The sequence below is a fragment of the Glycine max genome, chromosome 1 (assembly GCF_000004515.6).
Source record: "Glycine max cultivar Williams 82 chromosome 1, Glycine_max_v4.0, whole genome shotgun sequence".
NCBI lineage: Eukaryota > Viridiplantae > Streptophyta > Magnoliopsida > Fabales > Fabaceae > Glycine > Glycine max.
Window position 1 is genome coordinate 3,335,665 of NC_016088.4, and position 26,383 is coordinate 3,362,047.

The 26,383-nt window shown below is 29.6% G+C and overlaps 1 protein-coding gene across 3 annotated transcripts; it reads left to right on the top strand.

Annotated features, from left to right (window-relative positions):
- The first annotated feature begins 7,060 nt into the window (after nucleotides 1–7,060).
- Nucleotides 7,061–12,459, top strand: LOC100795250 (probable alpha,alpha-trehalose-phosphate synthase [UDP-forming] 9). 3 transcript variants are annotated; one of them, XM_041004961.1, is made up of 5 exons: nucleotides 7,061–7,223; nucleotides 7,445–7,511; nucleotides 9,269–11,292; nucleotides 11,397–11,670; nucleotides 11,775–12,459. In XM_041004961.1, exons 3-5 carry the CDS (start codon nucleotides 9,308–9,310, stop codon nucleotides 12,096–12,098), a joined length of 2,583 nt encoding a protein of 860 aa, XP_040860895.1. In that variant the 5' UTR covers nucleotides 7,061–7,223; nucleotides 7,445–7,511; nucleotides 9,269–9,307; the 3' UTR covers nucleotides 12,099–12,459. The 3 variants fall into 3 exon arrangements, with proteins under 3 accessions (XP_040860895.1, XP_040860897.1, XP_006573047.1); XM_041004963.1 differs by lacking the exon at nucleotides 7,445–7,511 and having other exon boundaries at nucleotides 7,061–7,272; XM_006572984.4 differs by lacking the exon at nucleotides 7,445–7,511.
- The last annotated feature ends 13,924 nt before the right edge of the window (nucleotides 12,460–26,383 follow it).

Consider the following 26,383-nt stretch of genomic DNA (forward strand, 5'->3'; position numbering starts at 1 on the left):
GATTCCTTGGTCAATGTTTTTCACTCCTCAGGAGAAACATCCCCAAGTTCATCTCCTGGGTTTTTTAGCTCCAGAACAAGAACCCCATTCTGAAGTGAGTGATCAAAAGGGTGAGCTTGCAAACTCCAAAAGTTGATAAAAAAAATATAGCTTGGTGGAGTGGTCCATGGCTTTTGGGTGGACCTCGATTGTTTAGGATGACGAGCACGGCGGCGCCACCCAAAGGAGGAGCTGAGTCACGCTTTTGGACTCGGTGGTGTCGCTGGAGAAAAGAGGTTTCTAGGTGGTTTAAGTTACTTTAGGTGGAAGAGAACATGATTTAAGTTAATTTTTCAAAATGTGTTTGGTTATTGTTGATATGTTTTTTAGAATTAAATATTTATATAAAATATGTAATTACTTTTTTTCCACTAGACTTAGTAACTGAAAATAATAAAAAGTGAGTGGGTATTAAAAATAAATGATAATAAAAAAATAACAAGAAACATTAAAATAAAGCATCTCAATAGGAGTAATTTATTTATAAGTCTAATTCTTCATTTAGTGACTACTTTTTTTAAAAAACAAATCCTATGTTTTATCTTTGATTTCTAAACATTTTTATTATTATTTCTTGAAAATTGATAAAAATTTCATTTATTTTTCCGATTATAGAAAACTACATCCTATTATTCTATATAAATAACAAGAAGAAATGATAAAAATTAAATATGAATAAAACAATAAAATCGGATTAACAAAGAGTGAAAGTTGAATTTTTCTCCTTTCTTTGGGATTATTTTTGCATAATATGAAATAAAATTAATTCTTAGAAATCATAATTTCCTTATATTTTTTTATTAATTACATGTAAAACATAAAAATCATAATCTTTTACTTTAAAATTCCTGAAAAAAAATCATCTATCAAACACCTTCTAAGTGCCACATAAGTACATAAGAGAATTATTCTAAGCGTCACATAAGTACATACTTAACCGGATTAATTTGTCGGTCTTCTTTTACTTTTATGAACTAATTTTTTTTTCATATGTAACATTTTTCATGACCAAAATAAGTATTTGTCCAAAATTAGAATGAAAGTTGTTAATAGGAATTGGATCTCAGCCCTCAAAATTTTTAAATGCCACATGTCATGTGGAGGTGAAAAGAAACGAAGATGAATAATGTATAGGATCTGAAGTCCATTGTCACACTTTTTTTTTTATCATTTTCATTTTGCGGATAGGATAAGTCTCTCTCAGAAACTGAACTAACTTTCTTTCTTTTCCTTTTTCTTTATTTATTTTAAAACCATTTCCTTGTAACGCGGTGACCGGATAAGCCGGGCCCCGCATCCCCTTTCATCTACCAATAAACGCATCACATTCACGTGCTCGCCACGCGTTTCACACTAACGGATCCATCCACGCTGGCACGTGCCGGCCCCACCAAGATTGGTCATCTCGCACGTGCGAATCCTCCGTACAGTTCCACCCTGAGATGGCGCGTGTGATTCTGGCGATCTTGACGCGTGTGCTTTTGTGATTCTTGTACTTTCATGCGATGTGGAAAATGGTAAGAGTTGAAAGCATCTTGTTATTTTTTTTTTTTATCCCCACCTTGAAAATTTACCTTCACAAGTTATGAAGTGATGTGATGTGATATCATATTGAATGACCCTGTTTTTTTTTTTTTTTTTAAATTTATAGATGAATTAATTTATAAGTAGGTGATTCATTTTTTAGGTGGTGGTCAAACTAATTATTAGGGCAATTTTAGATTGAAAATGACAAATATATAATATTTGACCCTAAGATAAAATTTCTTAAATTACAACTAAAGCAAGCAACTCAAATTAAATTAATAAAAAAAATTAAATGGTTCGCATAAAACTATAAATTCAAATTCTAATGTCATCTTTGTAGAGATAAAATTGATTTTGATGTCAAGGTGAACTTCTATTATATAATCTTTTGTTATTCATTTGTGTTAGCCACCAACCTAATTACCTTTTGATATTTAACTAGTATTATGTTTAAGATGTTATCCATCCCGCTGGATTAGCTTTCTATTTAAATATTATGTTTAAAGTATCAATAAGATATAATATAATATAGTTAATAAATAATTGAATTTTTAAGTATGCTAATAGAGATTTGATTTCTTGATCATACATATAAAAAAAATTATTAGAAAAGACAAAATTTACTTTTTATAATATTTAGACCGTAAAGATTAATCTCATAATTTCTAACCGTAAAAATATCTTATTTAAAAAATTGTTATATTTAAGATTTGTTTTATTTTTTTGTTGCATACTTACTTCGCCCTTAATATCACTGGCTGCATGGTAATCCATCATCTTTTTTACCATTCTTCATTTATTTCAATCGTAATTTACTAAATTAGTCATTGTATGGTATTTTGGCAAGATTCTGCGTTGAATTTTTTAGGGTCCAAATAAAAGCAGATAACTATTTTTATTTCTCTTTTAAAAAAATAAAACATTGTATTTAACAAGTTAGGCGGGAATGTGATGTGATTTCCACCGTTTTATCATTCATGTGCTGACCAAAATTACTAATCTAAACAAAACATATGCAAAAGCTAACACTTCTTTTGGGGGTAAAAGGCCAAAAAAAATATAATAAAAAGAACTTCTTGTAAGACCCCTCTAATAGAAACTACAAAGAATAAAATGAGATTTTCATACATATATTAAAAAAACATTTTTTTAGATAATTATTTGAAAAATAAATAAATCTATATACATAATAGTTTATGATTGAACACACACAACATATATTTTTCAGTTTAATTAAGATTATATATATCTTTTATATGAGAAATAATTTTACTCTATTTAAATAATATCAATGTAGAAAAAACTTTTTTTTTGCAAAAAAAATTAGTGCAACTTTATATCATTCATCAAACTAAAACAATCCATCACGAGTTAATTCATGCACTAAGTGATAATGAACCGTACATATAAATATTTACTCATAAGGTAGAATGTTGACTTACATTAAAGAGTTGAAATTAAAACAATGGAGGAAGATGGAGGAATGGTGATTAGAAAAAAGTTGGCTGGGGAAGAAAGTGTAAGGATATTCTATTAAAGTTGAAAGTGGAAAAATATTAGTGGCTGTGTTAAATGGCGTATGGCATATGGGAATATGATAATTGATATGCTTATCCAAAAGGAAACTTAGACTCAGAAGTGCTGCATTTTTGGGGGGAGTGTCAAGCTCACTCATACCCTTTCTCTCCTTCCAAGAGCTTCCAGTTTGGTAATTTGGGATTTTTTTTTCTTTTTCTTTCAAATTTTATAATGTTAGCTTCCTTAAAAATATCAAATGAAAAATTTAAATTTATGATTCTTTTTCTTTTTTTATTTTTTTCATAATCATTTGATTTGCCTTACATTAGTATATTCAATTTGGGTTTAAATTTGTTCATTGTGTTTTAATTTATTTTAGATTTAATTTGAATCTTTAATTTTTTTGTTTAATTATGTTTTTTAATTTTAAAATTGATTCAATCTAAAGTGGACGTACGTCTACATAAAACTAAAGGTGTTAGAAATATGCTAGTATTATTATATTTTATATTTTATGATGATTTAAAATTATTATTATGTGAACATTTTGTAATATTCCTCGTTTAAATTAAATTAATTATAGAAATTAGAACACTAAATTAAACTTGAAAAATCGAAAAAACCCAAGTGGAACCTAAAAAAATATATTAACAGAAAAAAAAAACTAATTTTTGTACAGTACGTACGTGTTCAAATTAATTTGCAAGATCCAAACGCGTTATACTGTCTTTTTATTTTATGTTACTTTTACCTAGCTGGCATTTACTCGCTCACAGCTTATATCTATCACATTTCATTTTCACTTTCCAACTCCTCCTTCCCTACATCAATTTTGCCTTTTGCTCTTCCCTTTAATTAAATTGTTCACACTCTACACTTGCACTTACACTTCTACCCTTTTCCATGTGAAAGTTTTTATGTATGTATATATATATAAATTTGATGGATTTTATGTAAATATGTTATATGAGCTAGCAACCAATAACTTCGTATTGTCCCAATTTTACGCTTGTAATATGCATCCACAACTCAGGATGTTCTTGTGCGGTTAAGTTCCATGCCACCTAAAATGAATATGATAATGCGCATATTTGTATGGATTTTAATTTTAATGAATAACAATCATGTAAGATTATTAGTCGAAGTGAATGAGTTGTGACGTGTGGCTTCCATTCATCACACTATGGCGTTACCAACTTTATTAGTAGTTGTCAATTGGGTGAAGGAATTACTGATCAAACAAGTGAGTGATCAAATTTAATGATCCCACATATATTAAATTTTTTCAATAAATTCATAGTTTCAATACTTTGAATTTTTTTTAAAAAAAATTGCATAATACATCGTCTCATTCAAAATTTCGTTCGGTCACTTATCTTGTAACATTTAAAATCCAACAGTGATCGTGATGACACTGACAATATTAATGGTTGTGGCAACAATGTATTATTGGTAAGCAATATTGGTGATGACAATGTTGGTAGTACTGACAGTTTTGGTAACCGTGACAAAAATGGTATTGTTGGTAATAATAATAGTGGTGATGGATGTTGGTTGTGACAATGGTGATAGTTATGACAACATTAATGGTAATTGGAGTGGCAATTACAAAGATGGTGGTATTAGTGATGATAATAATGGTGACAGTAACAATAACATTGGTGGTGATAGCCATGCTTATAGTCATGGTGGTGATAGCTAATTATAACAATGACAATGATGATGGTGGTGTGACAATAGTGATAACAAACAATATCATTAAACATGAAAAATGTGTGTTTTTTTAAAAATTAAAAGTGAAATTCACAAATTTTTTGTCTTGATTTTAAAAATGAGTAAAAATATTTTAAAAATCATTTCAATTTCATTTTTACTAAATACATTTATTTTAAAAATTATATTCAAAAACCAAAACTAAAAACTTGAAATTAGTAACATAAATATTACATTAGTATTTTAACTTTATCATCTTTATAATCCTTGAAAAAAGTCATGTCCGTGCCTATTTAATTATGATTTAAATAATAGCTTAGCTCTTAAGAATTTTTGCTAGAACCATGATTTGGAGGTTTAATTAAAATCCGAACAAATTAACAACATCAGTAGTTATTTTTCCATATATAATGAAATTGAAAACAAATTATTAAGGTGGTCAATGGTTAAATGTTAGTTACTCTAGTACAATGATATTAATTTGCCAAAATAGATTGCTTATCTCTGTATCTAAATGATATAAGAGCTAACTTTTTTTTTTTTTACCGTAATTATATTCAAGAGTTAGTTAGCTAAAAACAATAGAAGGCTCGTTTTGTGGTTCATATTCGAAATTTCGAAAGGCCATTTCATGATGTGTGAAAAGTGAAATAGAATTTAAAACTCAGCATTGATACGATAATTAACCAGTAATGTAATGATAAAAATAATAACAGTAAAGAAGGACCACTACCGAGTGCAACCCTTCTATGAATTTGACAATTATTTTGAAATAGTTTAAGTAGGTTAAACAACACAATAATTGATTAAGAGGGCCAACACATGTTGCATAGTAAAGAGTATATCATATGGACGAATCATGGATAATGTTATAATATAAAATGTTTTGTATCCACTGGGGAGGAGTAGGTGATGTAGTTGATTTTTTTTCTTCTTATTTTTCTTATTTTTTTTTAAAAAAAAGAGATTAGTGTACTTAGAACACACTTATAGATAAGAATGCAGATAAACGATCAATAACTTGACAGATCATTGTATTATTGCAGGTCTTTCATTGTCAAAATATTTCAATTTCAATTACCATGTTAGCCGAGAAAAGATTAATATCATTACTTTTGTGACCAATAATAGATACAAAATTCTTTACATATATACCTACTCTAAGGTTGAAGAGTTCACGAAGATAAAAATTAAAGTCTATTCATGCCAATTGTAGTAGGCCAAATATTCGTTGTTTTTCCTCTTCTTCTTTTTTTTTTTTTATAAAAAAAATACAATCGAAGAAGCATTATAAAGATTAAAGTAACATTTGATTTAATTTTTGCATTCCATTTTTTTTTTTTAAATTTTTTCTTTCATTTAGAAAATGGATACAATTTTTTCATGTTATAAAATCATATATAAATTTAACAAAAGGTTCATTCTTTTCAGCGTACACACTTTACATGCCTAATTTTACCAAATTATTTACTGAATTTTTTAAATTGTTTTCTGTCTGAATTGACATATTAAATATTTCAAATTATTAAAAAAAAAACAAAAATAGGTTTTCATGTCCACAGTGTAATAAATATTCTTTCTAACAAAACATTCTCGTTTTAACTTTTTATCTTATATTTATAACTCGTAATAAAGGAACTTAAATCTCTTAATGTTAACAAATGTACGTACTTTTTTTATCAAGCAAATGTACATACATATTTAGAAACTTCTCCTTATAAGCATATGGACAGTTAATTTAAATCAGAAGATCCCATAATCTTACCTAATTTTAAAGTAACAATAAATTCTTACCTTTCCACATTATAATTTTTTCTTTAAAAAGGCAACATTGAGATTTGGCATTACACATTTATTCATAAACACATTCCTTCTACCACACATCTTAATATGAATTAAAATTTATTAAAAATAAAAAAAAGAATAATTCTGAAATTCATAAAAATTTATAATCTTTTAATAAATTTGAAGGCAATAATAAAAATGTTGTCAAGAGATTGTACTAATCCATTTACATGCAAGGGTAAAAGTGTAACTTCCATATCGTCAAAAAGGAAATCCATGTTATCCATTGAATTGAAAAGCTTGCAATTGTAAACTTTGACATGGACATCTATTATAGCTAGCTAGACACAAAACAAAACAAATGGAATTTTTTTAATTCCCCATTTATATTTTATTTTAAAAAGAAAAGAATAATTCTATCCACTCAAGTTGTAGTTGTACAGTGACCCTTGCTATATAATATTAGCTCTTCGCAATCTGCTTCTCCTTCACTCCCATCAAAACAACTCTCTTTCTCTCTCTCTCTCTCTCAGTTCTTTGTAACGAAACGCAACGCAACGCAACGCAACGCAACACAAACGCACCCTTCCTATACTCCGCAGATCACTCTGGCACCGTTAATTCGGCGTCGCCGTTTCAAGGTGATCGATCCTTCACTGCTAAACTTCGGTTTTCTTCTCTTCTTTATAGGTTTCTAATTTTTCTTATAAACTTTTATCACTTCCAATTACCTGCTCCTGAATCCTGATGGTTCGCGTTTTTAATGCTGTTATTTTTTATTTATGGAATATTTTGCTCTTCTTTTTTGTTTATTTTTATTTTGTGATTGATAGTTATTGTTACGAATTTGATTTTTCAACAGGAAATCGATTATTGAAGTCTGGTAATGTTGTGATTGAATATTTATTTAATGCTTGAATTTGCTTAAGGTGCGAGTTTCCATTTATTTTTTCAATTTTCAAACCTCTTTTCTCTATTTATTTATTTATTTATTTTTGTTAGTAATGTTGTTATTATTATTATTAACTTGTTATTTGATGGAATATATATATATATATATATATATATATATATATATATATATATATATATATATATATATATATATATATATATTGTATGATGATGAGCATATCTTTTTTTATTTTTTAATATTATTTATTTTTGGAACGCGTTGGAGTGATTTTTATTTTTACTTTGACTTGATTTGAGTTTCTTGGGCTTCATATGAATTTTTCAACGACGGGGTGCTATTGTCGATTCCATTTTGATTTGTCTCTTTGTTTCTATTTTAAGATATATGCTATTGTCCCCTACACCATAGAGTATTTTACCTTTCGGCTAAATAGAATCTCAACTCAACCAATGTATTTTTGGCTTTAATTTTTTTTGGACCGATGTGTATTAATTACTTGATTGTAGTTATCGAATTTCATCATTCTACAGAATCAATGGTTTCCCGGTTATTGTAAGTTTAGTAGTCTTTTTTTTTTTTTTTGTATTTCAAGCGTGTTTTGAACTCATCTGAAATCTCAAAATTCTTAACAGTTTCTACCTGTTATTTTGTTGATAATTGTACCGGTTTTGTTGTTTCAACTTTTGAGTCAATTCTCTGAAAATGGGTGCGTATGCAACCTGTGTGGAATAGAATTTGTGTGTATTGATATTTCTATTATTATTATTATTATTATTGGCATTGAAGGCATGGCTATGGAAAGTGGATCCATCTGATTCATGATATGAGATTTACATTTAAACAGTGTAGACAAGCTATTAACAGAATTGAATTTCCCGTTTAAAGCCACATCTTCTACCTATTCTTGTCGTTACATAATTCTTAATCTAGAGTCCAACAATTGTTTCTTATTTCTAGTGTCATTAAGGATGAGGTGCTACAATTATGTTTATATGGATGTGTAGTTTAGTTTGACTCTTGTGTCGTTGATGTTCCCTTTTGGTAGGAAGTGAAGTCAGCATGTTCCTTTATCTAGTGAAAATTACATCATATATCCAATTAATGTTGTCCATTGTTAAGTTTTTATTTTTTGGCCTTACTTTCCAGAGATCTCAAATATCGTTATTTGTTCATTTGCTTTTAGTTTTCTCTGGGTTTGGGGAGCCTAGATGTAAATAAATGTTACCTAGTTATTGCTAATTGCTTTCAGAATAATTGTGTTATCTTTACAGCAAATAGCAATCCTAATGACCCTTTTAATGTTGTCCTGACTGTTTATCATAAGATCCATTAATATTAGAGTTAGCATTCCTTGATGAATTATTGCAAGGCACCTTCTGCTGTTTATTAGTCAGTAGTCCACAATCTGAACTACCTTGATCATCAATTCATCATTGTTCTGTGGAGAATATCTTATTGTGTTATGTAGGAATACTTGTAGCCTGGAAATCTATGTTTTAAGTTGCAACTTATTATTGTGTGCATTAATGAATGGTTTGTTAACTATTTTTTTTAATAAAAAAGAAAATAAATGTTTTGCTAATTGCTATTGTTCAAGTAATCTGTCCAAGTTCCTTTATAAACTCTAAGAACGAAGCTGCCAAATGTGCCTGGAAAGAATCACAAGTGAGAATAACAGTAGATAAATCTGCATAATTATCTGTTAATATTTGGTAGGATACTGGTTAGAATTTGTGTTTTAACTATTTGTGTGTGTGTGTGAATTGATAGGAAAAAAGGCATTAAAGAAAAGATTCCCTTGGATCATTCATGGCATCAAGATCATATGTTAATCTACTAGACTTAGCTGGAGGTTTACTGGATATTCCTCACACGCCAAAAACTATTCCAAGGATTATGACAGTTCCTGGAGTTATTTCTGATCTGGATGTTTGTGGTAGATATGATGGGGATTCTGATGTTAGCTCTTCTGGTTATCGGGAGCGGAAAATCCTTGTGGCAAACATGTTGCCATTGCAGGCCAAAAGAGATATTCAAACTGGTAAATGGTGTTTCAGTTTAGATGAGGATTCTATTCTGTTACAATTAAAAGATGGTTTTTCTTGTGACACTGAGGTGATCTATGTGGGATCCCTCAAGGTTGAAATAGATGCTCATGAGCAGGAAGAAGTTGCTCAGAAATTACTGGAGGACTTTAATTGCATACCTACCTTTCTACCCCATGATGTCCAGAAGAAGTTTTATTATGGCTTTTGCAAACAGCAGCTTTGGCCTCTCTTTCATTACATGCTACCTATGTTCCCTGATCATGGTGATCGGTTTGACCGCTCGTTGTGGCAGGCTTATGTTTCTGCAAACAAAATATTTGCGGACAAGGTTATGGAAATAATCAATCCTGATGACGATTTTGTTTGGGTTCAAGACTATCACTTGATGGTCTTGCCGACATTTCTGAGGAAGCGGTATAATCGCGTGAAGCTTGGATTCTTTCTTCACAGTCCTTTCCCTTCATCTGAAATTTACCGAACTTTGCCAGTAAGGGATGAAATTCTGAGGGGATTGTTGAATTCTGATTTAATTGGTTTCCATACATTTGATTATGCTCGCCACTTCCTTTCTTGTTGCAAAAGAATGCTAGGTCTTGACTATGAATCTAAACGAGGACATATAGGACTTGATTACTTTGGCCGTACTATATTTATCAAAATTCTTCCTGTAGGCATTCATATGGGCAGGCTTGAATCTGTATTAAATCTTCAATCTACATCAGCTAAATTGAAAGAGATTCGGGAAGAGTTTAAGGGTAGGAAGGTGATTCTTGGTGTTGATGACATGGATATCTTTAAGGGCATCAGTCTGAAGCTTCTAGCTGTTGAGCAGCTACTGCAGCAGAATCAAGATTTGAAGGGCAAAGTTGTCCTAGTACAGATTGTGAATCCTGCTAGGAGTTCAGGCAAGGATGTTCAGGAAGCAAAGAAGGAAACAAATTTAATTGCCCAGAGGATTAATGATACTTTTGGTTCAAACAATTATCAGCCAGTTATTCTCATTGACCGTCCTGTTCCTCGTTTTGAGAAGAGTGCCTATTATGCTGTAGCAGAATGTTGCATTGTCAATGCTGTGAGGGATGGTATGAACTTAGTCCCCTACAAATACATTGTCTGTAGACAAGGAACTGCACTGATGGACAAAGCTTTGACTAGAAAAAGTGATTCTCCTCGTACAAGCATGCTTGTTGTGTCTGAGTTCATTGGTTGTTCTCCTTCTTTAAGTGGAGCAATCAGGGTCAATCCCTGGAACATAGATGCTGTGGCTGATGCTCTGTATTCAGCTGTTACTATGAATGATTCAGAGAAGCAATTGAGGCATGAGAAACACTACCGGTACATCAGTTCTCATGATGTGGCATATTGGGCACGCAGCTTTGTGCAGGATTTGGAGAGAGCATGCAAAGATCATTACACCAAAAGATGCTGGGGAATGGGTTTGGGCCTAGGGTTTAGAGTTGTTTCTCTTTCTCCTGGTTTCAGAAAATTGTCTGTTGATCACATTGTTTCAGCTTACAAAAGAACCGGTAGAAGAGCCATATTTCTTGATTATGATGGTACTATCGTACCAAAATCTTCCATAAATAAGACCCCCAGCCCTGAAGTCATATCCGTGCTAAATGATATGTGTAATGATCCTAAAAATACTGTGTTCATTGTGAGTGGAAGGGGAAGAGATTCTTTAAGTAAGTGGTTTACTTCATGCAAAATGATTGGACTTGCAGCCGAACATGGATACTTTCTAAGGTGTGTATTTAAGTGTTAGAAAGATTTGGGAACCATATGCCCTTTTCATTTTTTCTTCCTTCCAAAACAAAAAATAAAACTGGCTTTTCATTTTGTGGTTTTAGGTGGAGTAAAGATTCTGAATGGGAAACCAGTCCCTTGTCTCCTGATCTTGATTGGAAGAAGATTGTGGAACCTGTCATGCAGTTGTATACAGAGGCAACTGATGGATCTAATATTGAAACTAAGGAAAGTGCTTTGGTCTGGCATCATCAATATGCAGACCCCGACTTTGGCTCATGCCAAGCCAAAGAATTGTTAAATCATCTGGAAAGTGTCCTCGCTAATGAACCTGCAGTTGTTACCAGGGGCCGGCATATTGTTGAAGTCAAGCCACAGGTAAAGTTCGTTAAATATCTCTCTATCATCTTCCTCTCTCTCTATATATTCACTCCGAGCTCAAACTTATTGGACTTATCAAAGTCTTCTTCTATCCTCTGCAGGGGTTAAACAAGGGCTGGGTAGCTGAAAAGGTTCTTTCCAATATGGTTAATGATGGTAATCCACCAGATTTTGTGATGTGTGTGGGAGATGACATTTCCGATGAAGACATGTTTGAGAGCATATTAAGGACAGTTTCATGCCCTTCATTGCCAGTAGTTCCAGAGATCTTTGCCTGCACTGTAGGTCAGAAACCTAGCAAGGCCAAATATTATCTTGATGACCCTGCTGATGTCATGAAGTTGCTTCAAGGCCTTGGTGCTTCATCTAAGCCAAAGCCAAGGCATCTAGCACAATTCCAAGTTTCTTTTGAGAGCACGGTTTGAGTTATTGGTTCCTTGTGCTTCTTCTCTAGTTGGGAGGATTAATATTCTTCACATGTGAATCAGGGAATGTTAGGTTATTAATGGTTCCCCTGACATATATGGTGGGACCTTGCTGTTGCAGATAGGATTCTTTGCACCTGAACGGGTTTTTAATGGCTTGTTTTTTTGTGTTCAGTAGTGCGGTTCATGAATGAGCTTTGACAAATTCTTCTCACGTACATGGTTACATCAAATTGTTGTATTTGCTGGTGCCTAGAACTGTAGAACATGTAGTTGTTTGCATTGAACATGAGGCACCAAATAGCTTGTACAGTTACACTATTTTTCTTTACTATACATAATGGCGATCTGGTTTGAGATATCTTGCTTCGGCCTGATGGTAAAGGGTAATCCCTGACCTTGATAAAATAAATGAAATTGCTAGGAGTGGTTATGGATACATGAGAAGTGAGGGGTTACAGTCGTATTAAAAAAAAAAAACTATTAAGATAGACTTGACCCACTTTAGAAAATAAATAAAGGAGTTGCAATAGTTTGTTTTTTATTTTTTAACTCGAGTTGCAATCGTATTAAAAAAAGTAACTACGAGCTAAATAATTTTACACACCATATTTAGCTATCATTATCTTTTCCGAGAAGTAATTCTGTTTAAATTGGGTAAGATTATTTGATTTGATGAAGTTATTCTTTTAAATATTTAATTATTATTTTGTAGTTAATAATTACAATTCATCACTTTACCTTTTTGAAGTAAAACCCTAAGAATCAAATTCGATATATTCCATATTCTAGGTAATAAATGTAGTAATGAGTGGTTTGGACTTTGGAGTCTTCTCAGCGCATGTGCACCTATGGAAACGTTTGTGGAATATGGATATCCGTCTGAATACTAAGCATTTTGTGTGGAGGGTCATCAACTTGTTGGTTGTTATTGCCCAATTTTGACTAAGAACAAAAATTAATTAATATATGCAGTTATAAATTACATATATTCCATCAATAGAATATACTTAAAAAATAACAGGAAAAAAGTCAGTACGGCCCATAATTCAATGTGAAGCCCATTAAACTCTTTTTTCGGCGAATTCAATGAGTGGCTGATGCTGTGATTTTCTAACAATGGTAGTGCAAATACAGACATCGTGTGTAGTTAAAGCATGACATAATATCAAAGCTTTGTTGAACATCGCATATATGAAGATAATATTGTAAGAATCTTTCATCAATGGATACACCGTTAATATAAAAACTTACGCCGTAAACCAATAAAAAGTTACTGTTAATATGAATTTTAAAATAATTATTATAAAAAATAATAAATTTATCATATGTTATTATGTGTCATTGGATTATAATATAAAACTGTATGGTATTATCTCAATATCACTGCATAATCTATTTTTTTAATAACTAAATAATAACTAATAATGATATATTTAATTTTGAGAAAAAAATAAAAGATAATTTTTAAATTAAAATAAGTGTAATAGATGTAAATCTACAGAATAAAATACACAAATTATCTAATATATTATTTCTTTCCTGCCAAACAAACACATGCTAAAAGATCAAATTACAATTTAAATGAAATTGACAAACATTATACTTTTACTTTTTTCTTCTTCTCAATTTTAAAAGTAATTGGCATAGTAATAATGACAATTGACAAGGATGTTACGAGATATCTTGATAGACAAGGCTCACATCAAATCAAAATGAATAAATGTTGGTGATGGATGTACCTTTGTAATGCAGAGACAGAATCCGTGGAGGAATTGGCATGTCACTGCACTTATAATATGAATGAATAATGCTATGTTAAAGTTAAAGAAAGACATGGGCGGTTAGCAATGGCCATTGTTGATGGAGGCAAGTCGTGGGTTGATAGGATGCAAATGTGCCACAATATTAAAAGCAACACCATGACCAAAAAAGTGAGAGAAGGATGTGTCCCATATTTTAATATATTTTTACATAATTAAAAAGAAGAGAAAAATGTTAAATTGGGTTAGTAATCAATATTTTCACAAATAAAATTATTCATATTTATAAAGGACCATAAGAATATATACAAAGATTACATCCTAAAAAAATAATGACAAATACAATAATTTAACGTGGTTCGGCACCTCTTGTCTGCCTCCATGGAATTATCTCAAAAATATTTTCTTATCACAAAAATGATTACAAGATTATAATACTCCAAATAATGTATTACTCTACAAACCCGAGTACCTCACTCAATGGTTACAAGAAATGATAATACTCTCACATAAATACACTATTCTCTCAACAAACTAACTTTGTTTCACAATCTCTCTTCTCACACATTCTCTTTTTATGTGTTGTGTTTCTCCACTAATTTTCTTTTTTATTTATAGTGAAGATTGTCACCAATTATAATAAATAAGCTCTCTTGGAAGTTTAAACAAAAACAACTTTTAGTGCATCCATTCAAATAATCTTCATCCAATAAAATGTAATCTTCTACTTTGCATTTAAGTCACCTAAACTTTAGTGATAAAAATTTAATTCTCAATATGAATGCACTTTATCTTTTTGACTTGAAACTCTACAAATGAAATACTTATATGGTTGGAGATCAAGATAAAAAAATAAAATAATGTAGAAATAATATAGCCCACAAATAGAGAAGCCTGTTACTACCTGTCTTTGGGGAAAGGAGATCAAATGTGGATCATGCATTATTTTGATGATTCACTTCATTGTCATCATCAAAATGGGGGAGAATGTGAATGTATGTATACATGATTTTGATGATGCCAAAGATAAACGCTTCTCAAGTTTGATCCAAGTCAAGAATTTAGAAATTCAGAAAATAACTCCTAAGAGTCACAACTCTTTAGAAAATAACTCCTGAGAGTCACATCTGTTTAAGAGATTTTTGAATGGTCATTAAAGACCTATAAATAGGTGACTTGGGACACAAAATGTATGAGAGATATTCCAAGAGAACTTCATTATCAAATGCTCTCTCAAAAGAAACTCTTGAGCAAACACTTGCAAATCCATTAAGAGTTTATCCATGGACTTCAATTGTAATATTCTTCTCTTCAAGAGAGAATTCTTCTTTCTTTCTTCTCATTCAAAGAGATTGATTAAGGGATTGAGGGTTTCTTAAGTTGTAAGAATTATTGAACACAAGGGATGGATTGTCCCTGTGTGGTTCAGAAGTTGTAAAGGAATTTACAAAGAGAAAGGAAAATCTCAAGTGGGTTGCTTGAGTACTGGACGTAGGCACAGAATTTGTCGAACCAGTATAAAACTATGTTTGCATTCTCTCTTCCCTTATCTCATTTATTTTGTTGCAATCAATTTTGTCTTGCATGTTTAAAGAACATTATTAAGTTGATTGATGCTTCTTCTGCATTCTAAGTCTATCCCTCTTAAGTTATTGAGGTTGCTGGTCCAACAAGTGGTATCAGAGTAGGATTTTTGTATAAAGTTTAAAAACTTCAAGAATAGATATGACTTCATCTAACTTTTCATTTTCTGAGGGAAATTCTATTAGTAGGTCTCTGATGTTCAATGGTGAGGGTTATCATTATTGGAAAACCCGAATGCAAATCTTTAAAGAAGCCATAGATTTAAAGATATGGGAAGCCATTAAATTTGATTCTTTTATTCCTACAATGGTAGATTTTAATGCAACTACATAAAAAAAACTAGAGAAGAAATAAGATGATGATGAAAGAAGAAAGAAGAAGATTCCTCCTTAGCCCCAAAATGTTGAATGCGATCAATCTGGGCACATGAGATTCAATTGTCCTGTCTTCAAAAGAAGAATGAAAAGTCTGACAAGAGAAATTTCAAAGAGAAGAAAGAAAAGAAAGGATACATCACTTGGGAAGATAATGTCATAAATTCTTCGAGTGATTCAGAGAATAAAATCATAAGTCTGGGTATCATGATGAAAGACTATGAAAACGGAGAAAAACAAAGTCGGTACATTGATAGCAAATTCTCCAAACACATGGCATGCATCAAAGTTTATTCATATTTCTCCCCAAGATAAGTGGATATGTGATTTATGAAGACAACAAACAAAGGTCACATTTCTCCCCAAGAAAAGTGAATCTCAAGAAAGTGAATATGTGATTTATGGAGACAACAAAGGCCATTTGATCAACAAGTCCAACAAGTGATATCAAATGATACCAACAGGTCACTTGCCTTTGATTGATTACTTTTGATGCTTGTTTTCTACTTGAGTTTATACTGTTCTTGATGATTGTGATTGAATTTGATTGATTGTGTTTGATGATTGATTGATTGTGTTTTTTGAATGATGTGTTTGTCTTTGCTTGATTGATATTCAATGTTTGTTAGTTTGATTGATTGATTATATTTTATATTTGATTAATTGTGTTTGATGATTGTTCTTGATTGAGTTTTGATTGTCTTTGATGGTTGTTCCTGATTGAGTTTTTGATTGTCTTTAAAGAATCTATTAAACTTTTCAAATTAGTTTCATATTTTAAGAAAACTATTTCAAATTTAGAAAAGGAAATTTTGAAATTGAAATTTGAAATTTGAAATTTGAATTTGAAAAGTTAAATTTGAAATTAAAATTTGGAAGTTGGAAGTGGAAGTTACTGGAAGTTGAAGTTGAAAGTTGGAAGTTAGAAATGAAAGTTATTGAAAGTTGAAAGTTGGAAGTTAGAAATGAAAGTTATTGAAAGTTGAAAGTTAAAAATGGAAGTTGGAAGTTGGAAGGGAAATTACTGGAAGTTGAAGTTGGAAGTTGGAATTTGAAATTTAAAATTTAAAATTTGAATTTTTTTTGGATAGAAATTATTGTGCATAATTAGTTGATTGTTAATTAATTAATTTGATTTGAAATGTTTGATGATTGATTGTATTTGATTGATGTGTTATTGTAATTTTTTTTGCTTGACTAAAATTGAATGATTATTTTAATGCCTTTTGGTATCATTTGATTTTCATACATTGCAACAAGTGATAAAAATTTTCTCCTCTCTATTCATAATTTGTTTTTGATGTTGACAAAGGGGGAGATATAGATAAAAGATATATGAAATCTTTATGAGACAGTTTTTTATATATGAAATTTTCAACTGTCTCATATAAGCAATCATTGCAAAACAAATGGGGAGTAAAACTATATACAAATGGATATTTTTTTGTTCTTGTTGCTCCTAACCTACATGTGGTTGTCATCATAAAAAAGGGAGAGAATGTAAATCATGAAGATTTTGATGATGTCAAAAAGATCAAACTTTGGATAATGAGTGTCATCATCAAAAAGGGAGAGAATGTGGATCATGCATTGTTTTGATGATGTCGAAAAAAAATCACTTGATTGTAATCATCAAAAAGGGGGAGAATATGAATGTGTATATACATGATTTTGATTATGCCAAAGATAAGCGCTTCTCAAGTTTGATCCAAGTCAAGAATTCAGAAATTTAGAAAATAACTCCTAAGAATCACAACTCTTCAGAAAATAACTCTTGAGAGTCACATCTGTTCAAGAGATTTTTGAATGGTCATCAAAGGCCTATAAATAGGTGACTTGAGACACAAAATGTATGAGAGATAAGAGAACTTCATTGCCAAATGTTCTCTCAAAAGAAACTCTTGGGCAAACACTTGCAAATTCATTAAAAGTTTCTCCATGGACTTCAATTGTAATATCCTTCTCTTCAAGAGGGAATTCTTCTTTCTTTCTTCTCATTCAAAGAGATTGATTAAAGGACTGAGGGTCTTTTAAGTTGTAAGAATTCTTGAACACAAGGGATGGGTTGTCCCTGTGTGGTTCAGAAGTTGTAAAGGAATTTACAAAGAGAAAGGAAAATCTCAAGTGAGTTGCTTGAGTACTGAACGTAGACACGGAATTTGCCGAACCAGTATAAAACTGTGTTTGCATTCTCTCTTCCCTTATCTCATTTATTTTGTTGCAATCAATTTTGTCTTGCATGTTTAAAGAACATTATTAAATTGATTGCTGCTTCTTCTGCATTCTAAGCCTATCCCTCTTAAGTTATTGAGGTCGCTGGTCCAACATCAAAGACAAAATTGGCTTCTCTGCTATCCTTTTTCGTGTTGTCATCGTGTTGTTCCTTCAAAACGACGTTGTTTTGAAAGTTGTGTTTTTAAAACGGCGTCATTTGGAATCAAAACTACGTCGTTTTGGAGGGACAGCACGGGGACAACACGAAAAAGGACAACAGAGAAATTAGGTCTGTCAAAGATACATCTCATTGCTACTCAACATGAAGGTTGAAACCTTTTGGCAGGCCAGGCTTATCAGAGTTGTGAATGTGATGATGATATAACATAGCACTTTAATGTTCCTAGATGTGTGCTTTTGTTGTGACATTTTGAAACCTTGTATTTGACAACTATTTTCTCTTTAGGACAGATTAAGTTGTAAGTATGTAAAATTGAGAAAGGATAATTTGATGTTGAGGATGTGATTAAACTCCGATTTCTAACTATTCTTTTTTCCCGTTTTCTTTTCCTTCCTGGTAAAATGATTGTGAAACTTGTCATTCAATTGTATACTTATATCTCATAATGTAATCTAACGCATAACAAAATTCTTTGTGTAATTAATCCCTCCATCAATATTGTGGTATTAAGATTGATTCTTTTAAATAAGATTTTAAATTTGAATCTTATGAATGAAAAAAAAAAACGTGATTGAAAGAAAAAATTCTACTAAAGGTGATAAGTTAAATTTTTTAACAAAAATTAATCATTAAAAAAATTTGTGAATATTTCGTATGAATATTATAATGATCCAAAAAATATATAAATCAATAATTCTAAATTACAAAATATATATATATATATATATAATACAAAAGGATATAGAATTACCCGAATATGCATACAACATTGAATTCATTCGGTGCCTATGAGTAAGGAGAGAAAATATATATCTCTATTTTACAGTACCTTAATCTTCTGTGTACACGTAATCTCAATGGCGCCAACTATACTGCACAGTGGAAAGAAATAAAGACCTTTCTCTGTATTAAATTGCTATGGGTTTATTTACACAAGATCCGTCACATGATCTTATTACTAATATAAATTTTTTGCAATAATAAAAATATTAATTCCAATAAACATTAACATAATAATCACGTAATTGGGACTAATAACAATACGCTCTAAAATTTTGACATCTATTGATCTGGATTAGGAAAAATTAATGACACTAGCTATAATATGCAAATAATCCACCAATATGTACATGGAAGCAGGCAACTGATGGATCTATATACTAAAATTGTTGTCTATCTCCTTTATTATAAGTTTCTAGCAAAATTTATGAATACTTGTAGAAAAAAGAAATACAAACACAAATTTTCACGTAATAAAGTGTTATTATGAAATTTTAACACAAAATATTCCGCTTTGGGGTGCTGGTGGCACCATCAGTTTAGGCCTTGCCAAACAATTGTTGAATCACTTGGAAAGCTATCTTGCTAATGAACATACAGTTGAAGTCAAGCCACAAGTAATGTTCCTTTGTTTCCTTCTTCTTCTTTTTTATAGGCAAATGTTAATTTCGTTAGTAGGAGAAAATGAATTCTGCTCTTTTGTTTCCTCCATGTTGTCTTGCTCTATTTATCATATTATTCATGCAGAACTCATACGCTAATTGGACTCATCAGAGTCTTGTTTTACTCTCTGCAGGGAATAAGCACAGGCTTGGTAGCTAAAAAGATTCTTTCCAGAATGGTGGTACTCAAGCAGAGTTTGTGATGTGCATTGTTAATGATATTTATGATGAAGACATGCTTGAGGGCATATAACATATTAAGCACCAACAACATAGAATATCGGACCTGAGATTACTCTAACTTAACCAGATACTTTAAATGTATTAAATATTTGAAAAGAGAATTCAACAAAAGTCATGTAACATATATGTGGTTTTTTTTTTTTAAAAAAAAATGTAACATATTAAGCATAGTCTCATGCCCATCATTAAATGCAGTATTGATAATTGGTAAGAAGGCAAAAGCAAGTTATCTCAGTCAAGGCCTTGGAGCCTCTTATAATCCAAAAGGCCCGCAACTTAATTAGCCCAATTCCAATTCCAAGGCTTCTTTTGTGAGCAAAATTTGGGTCGGGCATCACTGTTAATTGCCATGATTCTTCTGCTAAGACTGAATTTGTAATGTTATACTCTTCATATTGACATGAGAGTCGAACCTAATTACATTGTCAGAACTCATGTTGTATATTTAAAACATGTTGACCTCCTTGTTTCTCTTGTGTTGCAATCCTTTTATCACTGAACTTCCTTTCTCATCGGTCCACGGAAACAAAATGTAAGACAAGTATCAACACTTCATCACGAAAGAAAGGACTAATTGAGTCGAGATCACTAACTAAACCGAATTTAATACTAATCGAAAATATTAGTAGAATATAAATAGAATTGTCTTTTCATATAGATATTCCTTTAACACAACATAGTTCATCAAAAGGATCTCGAAGACCCACCAACACATGAAAGTCGGGATCTTTCAAAAAATGAATTCATATTCAAAGAGTGCATAACCACATGGATAAGCTTACACTAACCCATCAATTTGGAATCTAATTAGATTCCTTACGAGGTATCAGAAAGAAATTTTGGAATGTAATAATATTGATTCATACATCTCTATCAAGATGACATATCCATTTTATGTTCTGTACCTTCGATAAGATCAATTAAAACAAGTCACACACTCATATTCTGAAAATATAGAAACAAAGAAATTCCACTATCAAACTACCAAATCAAAATGGAATAGGTTAACAAACAATAAGAAACAAAAATGCTTAATCTTCTTTTCTATTAAAAAACTAATTATCCGAATGTGAATTTAATTCATAGAAATTATGTCGAGTGAAATGGACAAATTATAAATCTCCAAAATAATGGATAGAAATATCACAATAGAGTCATTGTAACAATCATCAAAGGAATAGTTTTCCACCTAAGAGGTACTTTATCATATTTTGAATTTAATGATTTTAATAAATTCTTTCCAACAATCAAATCTAAAATTATCCTCAATGATTTATATAGCCATAAATACTAATTTTTATTCATTTAAATTTGTTGACTTTGTATATCATTTAAACATAAGGATCTTATCCTATAGATCTATTGTATTATAATAATGAAAATAGCAATCCTAATTACCATCTCTACATGTGGTTTACTTGTAAATTTTATTGGGTATGTCTTGTATACTTCGTGATTTTAACCTGACAGTGTGGGACCTAGCTGCTGTTATTCTTTGCACCTGAACTCGTTTCCATGCCTTCTGGAAGCTCTTTATCTACGAAGAATGCTCAAAGAATCAAAAGTATATTAACGAAAAAGGAAAAATTATGAGAAAAATATTATGGATTGAAAGTATAAATTTTACATGATGATTCAATCATAACTCATCCTGTAACGGTGAATTTATTGATAATAATTATTTTTAAGTAATTCAAGTAATAATTTATGATTAATATAAAACTATTTTACATTAATATTACATATATATTAAAATCATAAAAGAATTAAAAATATTTAATGAAATGTATTAGACAGAGTTTAACAAATAATACTTTTAAAAGTATTGTTAACCAGACTGCTTTTTAATATCCAGAAAAAAAATACTGCTTTTTAATAAAATAGCGCAATTTAGGCATTGGCAGATGACTATTCTTCCTGGAGTAATGCTATTTTTATAATACATTTTTACAATTTTTCTAAATTGATCTTATTCGATATTTTCTCTTCTCTTTTTTCTCCTTTTTTATACAGATGTGTTGTAAGATTAATAAGTATTACTGTTCTTCTCGTGTGCAAAGTAAACATCAACGTTTTGAATTTGCTGGTGCCTCCTAGAGCTGTAGTTCGGAGGAATAATCAAAAGAGAATAATTTCATTTGAATTAATACTCAAATTGAGGTAAATCATAAGGATTTTTATGATTTCTACCTGAAGTCATCAAACCTCCAACAACTTTAATTTTTTTTAAGAAAGTCGTAAACTTTACAATAAATTTAAAGTGTTCTAATTTTTTTATTTTTAAGTTAATATTATTTGTTTCAATGTTTTTAATATTTTTTTACAGATATTAACAAATAATATTAACTTAAAATTTTTCAAATAATATTAAATTTTTTAAAATATTTTTAGTTACTTTTTACATTTATCATTAAGTAAATTAATAATTTTGTACAGTATTATTAATTAATTTTATTTGATAAAGTTATTTTAATATTAACAATATAAAATAATTTTTAAAATAAAAATAACATAATACATTAATATAAAATAAACAATACAAATTAAACACAAATATAAAATTAAAAAGTAGAAATAATATGAACAATTACCTTACATAAACAATTATTATTATTATGTCATTCAGTTTTACACGATGAATTAAATTTAAGTCTTTTATATTATTTTTTAATTTACAAAACAAATAATAATCATTAACGTTAGTAATAAAAATATAGAAAATATAAAATAAAAAATAAAAAATATAAATTAAAACTAATTTAGAGTCCGTTCAAAATTAATTTAATTTTTTAAAAAAGTTTAGCACTTTGAAGTCGTTAAACATTTTATGACTTCACATAAATAATTAAAAAAATAGAATAATTTTAAAGTCATTTGTAAATTAACTTCATTTAAAAAAAGACCGAAATGTTAATTTTTTACGATTTTTATATTCGGACATCATAAAAATTCTTATCACTTACTCTTTTTAGATATTAATTAAAAAATTATCTTCATTTAATAAATTTCAAATTAATTACCTCCTTTTGGTCAATCCCCTGCCGTAGTTCAGTATTTGTGCTTGATTTGTGGACCCTATAGTTGTTTGCACTGAAGAAGGGGAACCCTGCAAACTGCATAACATGTTCCGTTAAAATTTTTTCTTTAACTGTTACATTTTTTTAATGTAATTGGATTAATAGTTTAAGGTTTAAGCATGTATATTTAATTGAGTAACACTTATTGAATTTTAACAATTACGTATTGTTAATTTGTTTTAAGATCTCTTTCAATCTGATGGGTTATCTGTGACCATGACCAAATTAAACTCAATTCCTAGTGAGTAATATAAATCCCATTGAGGAAGAATAATGTACATAACAAGGTAGTATTACTCAATAAATGATCTCAGACAAAATTGGAAAATGAGGGTGAAATAATGAAAATATCAAAATATTGCAATGGAGAGTTTCTGGCAGTATAGATAGAGTGGAGTTTTTGAAAGAAAAGAAAGTGAAAGAATTTGAGCGTTTTAATTAAGCTGAAAATTAATGGCTGGTTGGCTTGCATGATGACTGATGGTTACCATTTACCAACCTATGGCCTGTGGGTGGCCGGCAAAGAATTTTCAGCTGTTTGGCCTCTGGTAGGGAAGAATTAGCTGTGTTCCAATACAACTAGGGTAAGACATAGGCCATACTAAATTTATTAATAATATTAGATTTTTTTATAACTTTTTTTCATTTCTTTCTACCACATTAATTATTTTATTATATATGAGAAAGCATTCATATACTCATCATCTAAAATATTTTTACGTTGTTAACTTTTTTATCCGTCATAATAGTAATTAGGAATTGAATGATTTTGTAAAATAATTTTATAATACTAATGTATAATCATTAAACTTATTTTATATTTTCATTTTGTTACATCTTGTAAAAATTATAAAAAAATAGAATTAGTAAAAAATGTACATTAAAAATCCTATAAAAGTACAATTTAAAATCAGAAGATAATATTCTCTCTATCCCTAATTATAAGATATTATTGACTAATTTAAGTTTATTAAAAAAGTTTGTTAATTAATTTATTAACATTAATTTTTTTATAATTATTATTTTTATCAAAATTACCTTTAAGTAATTAATGTGTGGAGAGAGAATAATAATAATAAAATTCTAATTTTTAAAATTAAACTCTTTCATCTTCAATTCTCATAAGAGAGAAAAAGATAATTCATAGCACTTGTTTTTTATAAATTGAATTAATTAAGAATATTTTGATAAAAAATAATTACCGTTGGAGAATAAAAAATTATTTTAAAAAATAAATAAATTTTAAAACAATATCTTATAATAAAGGATGAGGAAGTACATTTTTATGTATCTTAATAAAAAGAAACTTATGGTTCTACTTCCTTTGGCCTTTGTCTAAATATATTTTATCATATCAACGTATTGTACTGTACTCTCCCCATTCTATTTTATAACTAAAGCAAACACAGTTTTTTATTCTCTTTTATAAATAAATTTTGATTATTTTTACTTCATTCAACGAGATTATGTTAAAAATATTATTCGTTTAATAAGAAACTTATACTTAATATCAAATTCTAATAATTTTTTTAAAAAAATTTGTTTTTAATTAAAAATAACACACTTTAATAAAATTAATTAACTTTTCAGTAAGTACGAAGTCATTTTTTTTCTTATAATAAAGAACTAATGGAGTACTTTTTATTCTTAGGCATTAGTAACTGTTACCATTAACCTATCACCACATTGTTGAAATCCAAGCTAGGCATAGGGAATCACAAAAAGTGTCCAATAGTAGTTTGTTCGGAATACTCATCACAGTTGACAAAAGGACACCACACTATAAGACAAATCACCCAAGCAAGGGACTCTGTAGATTATTGATTTCCGATTAGCAGTATATATATACTTTGTGCTTAGTGATAGATTCATAGTAAATTATTTAAACTAAAAATGAATTTCATGTAATACATTGTAGACTCATACACTCCTACCCTTTATTGGTTAGTTGCACTAACATATATATATATATATATATATATATTCATTCTATTATCACCTGCATGAGGGCTAGTTGAGGTGGCACGTGTTGATCTCCCTCAAAATGTTATATACTCTACGATGACCCTTTTATGTTTATTTGTTTTAATATAGTCTAACTTCTCTCCATTGATTAATAGCATTGGATATGCAAGACTATGATGCATATTGTTGTAATGTTTCTGTATTTTTATAATATATATATATATATATATATATATATATATATATATATATATATATATAAGATTTAAATTTAAAATGATATTTATTTTTTTATAATATTTTTTATAATGATTATTTTTAGATTAATAATAAGAAGAGAAAAAAATGTTTCATAAATTATTAGAAGAGAAAGAAATATTAATAATAAGAATAATTTTTAAAAAATTATAAATTTAAGATAAATTTATTATTATAAATTAAATTAATTGTTTTTTTAATGTTAATGAATTAGATAAGTAAGATTTGTACAAGTATCTTAATTGCTGATAAAAGCAATTGATAGCATTGGATCGGAGTGCAAGTGACCAGACTTTTTAAAACGACCTACTGCAGTAAAATTTGTGCATATTATACAACACGAATGTGAGTGCAAATGATGTGTGCCAATCATTGACCAAAATGCTACTGGCACATTGATTTATATTTTCACTCCTTACAAACTTGATTTTGGCAATGGGAAAAAACATCGATTATTTTTTGTTTTTTTTAATAAAAAGGTTCCGTATATTGAAAATATTCCATGTTTAATTTTCACAAAGAATATAGTACCCGAATAATGGAAAACATATGGGATGAGTGAATGGCCAAAAACAAAATAAAGGTTGCATATGTACTAACTAGAGATGATGAGTTAATGCTTCTTAATTGATTGGAATTGTACCATTGTATTTGAAGCTGCTTACAATGAGGAACTGACTAAATGTTTTAATTTCCTTTCTTTTTTTTTAACAAAATTATAGGTAAACTAGGTCATAGGGGCTCATTAGGACTAGAATAAGTCTTATTGATAATTGGAAATACACCAAAAAAACTGAGGATCAAAATGACCCAGCCTATGGCATTTTGGGAGAAGATAGTCACTGCAGCAACTAACCAGTTGCATAAATTTGTATACAAATTTCTTTTTTTTGTCTACCAGCTAGTTCAGTATGACATATCTCTGTTTAATTTGCTGATACAGCATTAGGAAAAGAAAAAGGAAGGAGACTGTTTTGTAATTTTGTTGTTTGTCTCGTGAAGGAATATAAAATTGTCCACATTTGTCTTGCACTGTCACAGTGTCACTATTTGCTTTCTCCTTTTGGGGGATTTTATATATATATATATATATATATATATATATATATATATATATATATAATGTTATATAAAATGTTCAATATGATCTTGATGAATTCAAGCATCACTTGAATTGGCAATAG

Excerpts from the sequence above, each read along its gene's own strand:
- LOC100795250 (XM_041004963.1), top strand. The coding sequence starts at position 9,308 with ATGGCATCAAGATCATATGTTAATCTACTAGACTTAGCTGGAGGTTTA. Across the intron at positions 11,293-11,396 it reads GAACATGGATACTTTCTAAG|GTGGAGTAAAGATTCTGAAT; the intron begins GTGTGTATTTAA and ends TTGTGGTTTTAG. Across the intron at positions 11,671-11,774 it reads TTGTTGAAGTCAAGCCACAG|GGGTTAAACAAGGGCTGGGT; the intron begins GTAAAGTTCGTT and ends TATCCTCTGCAG.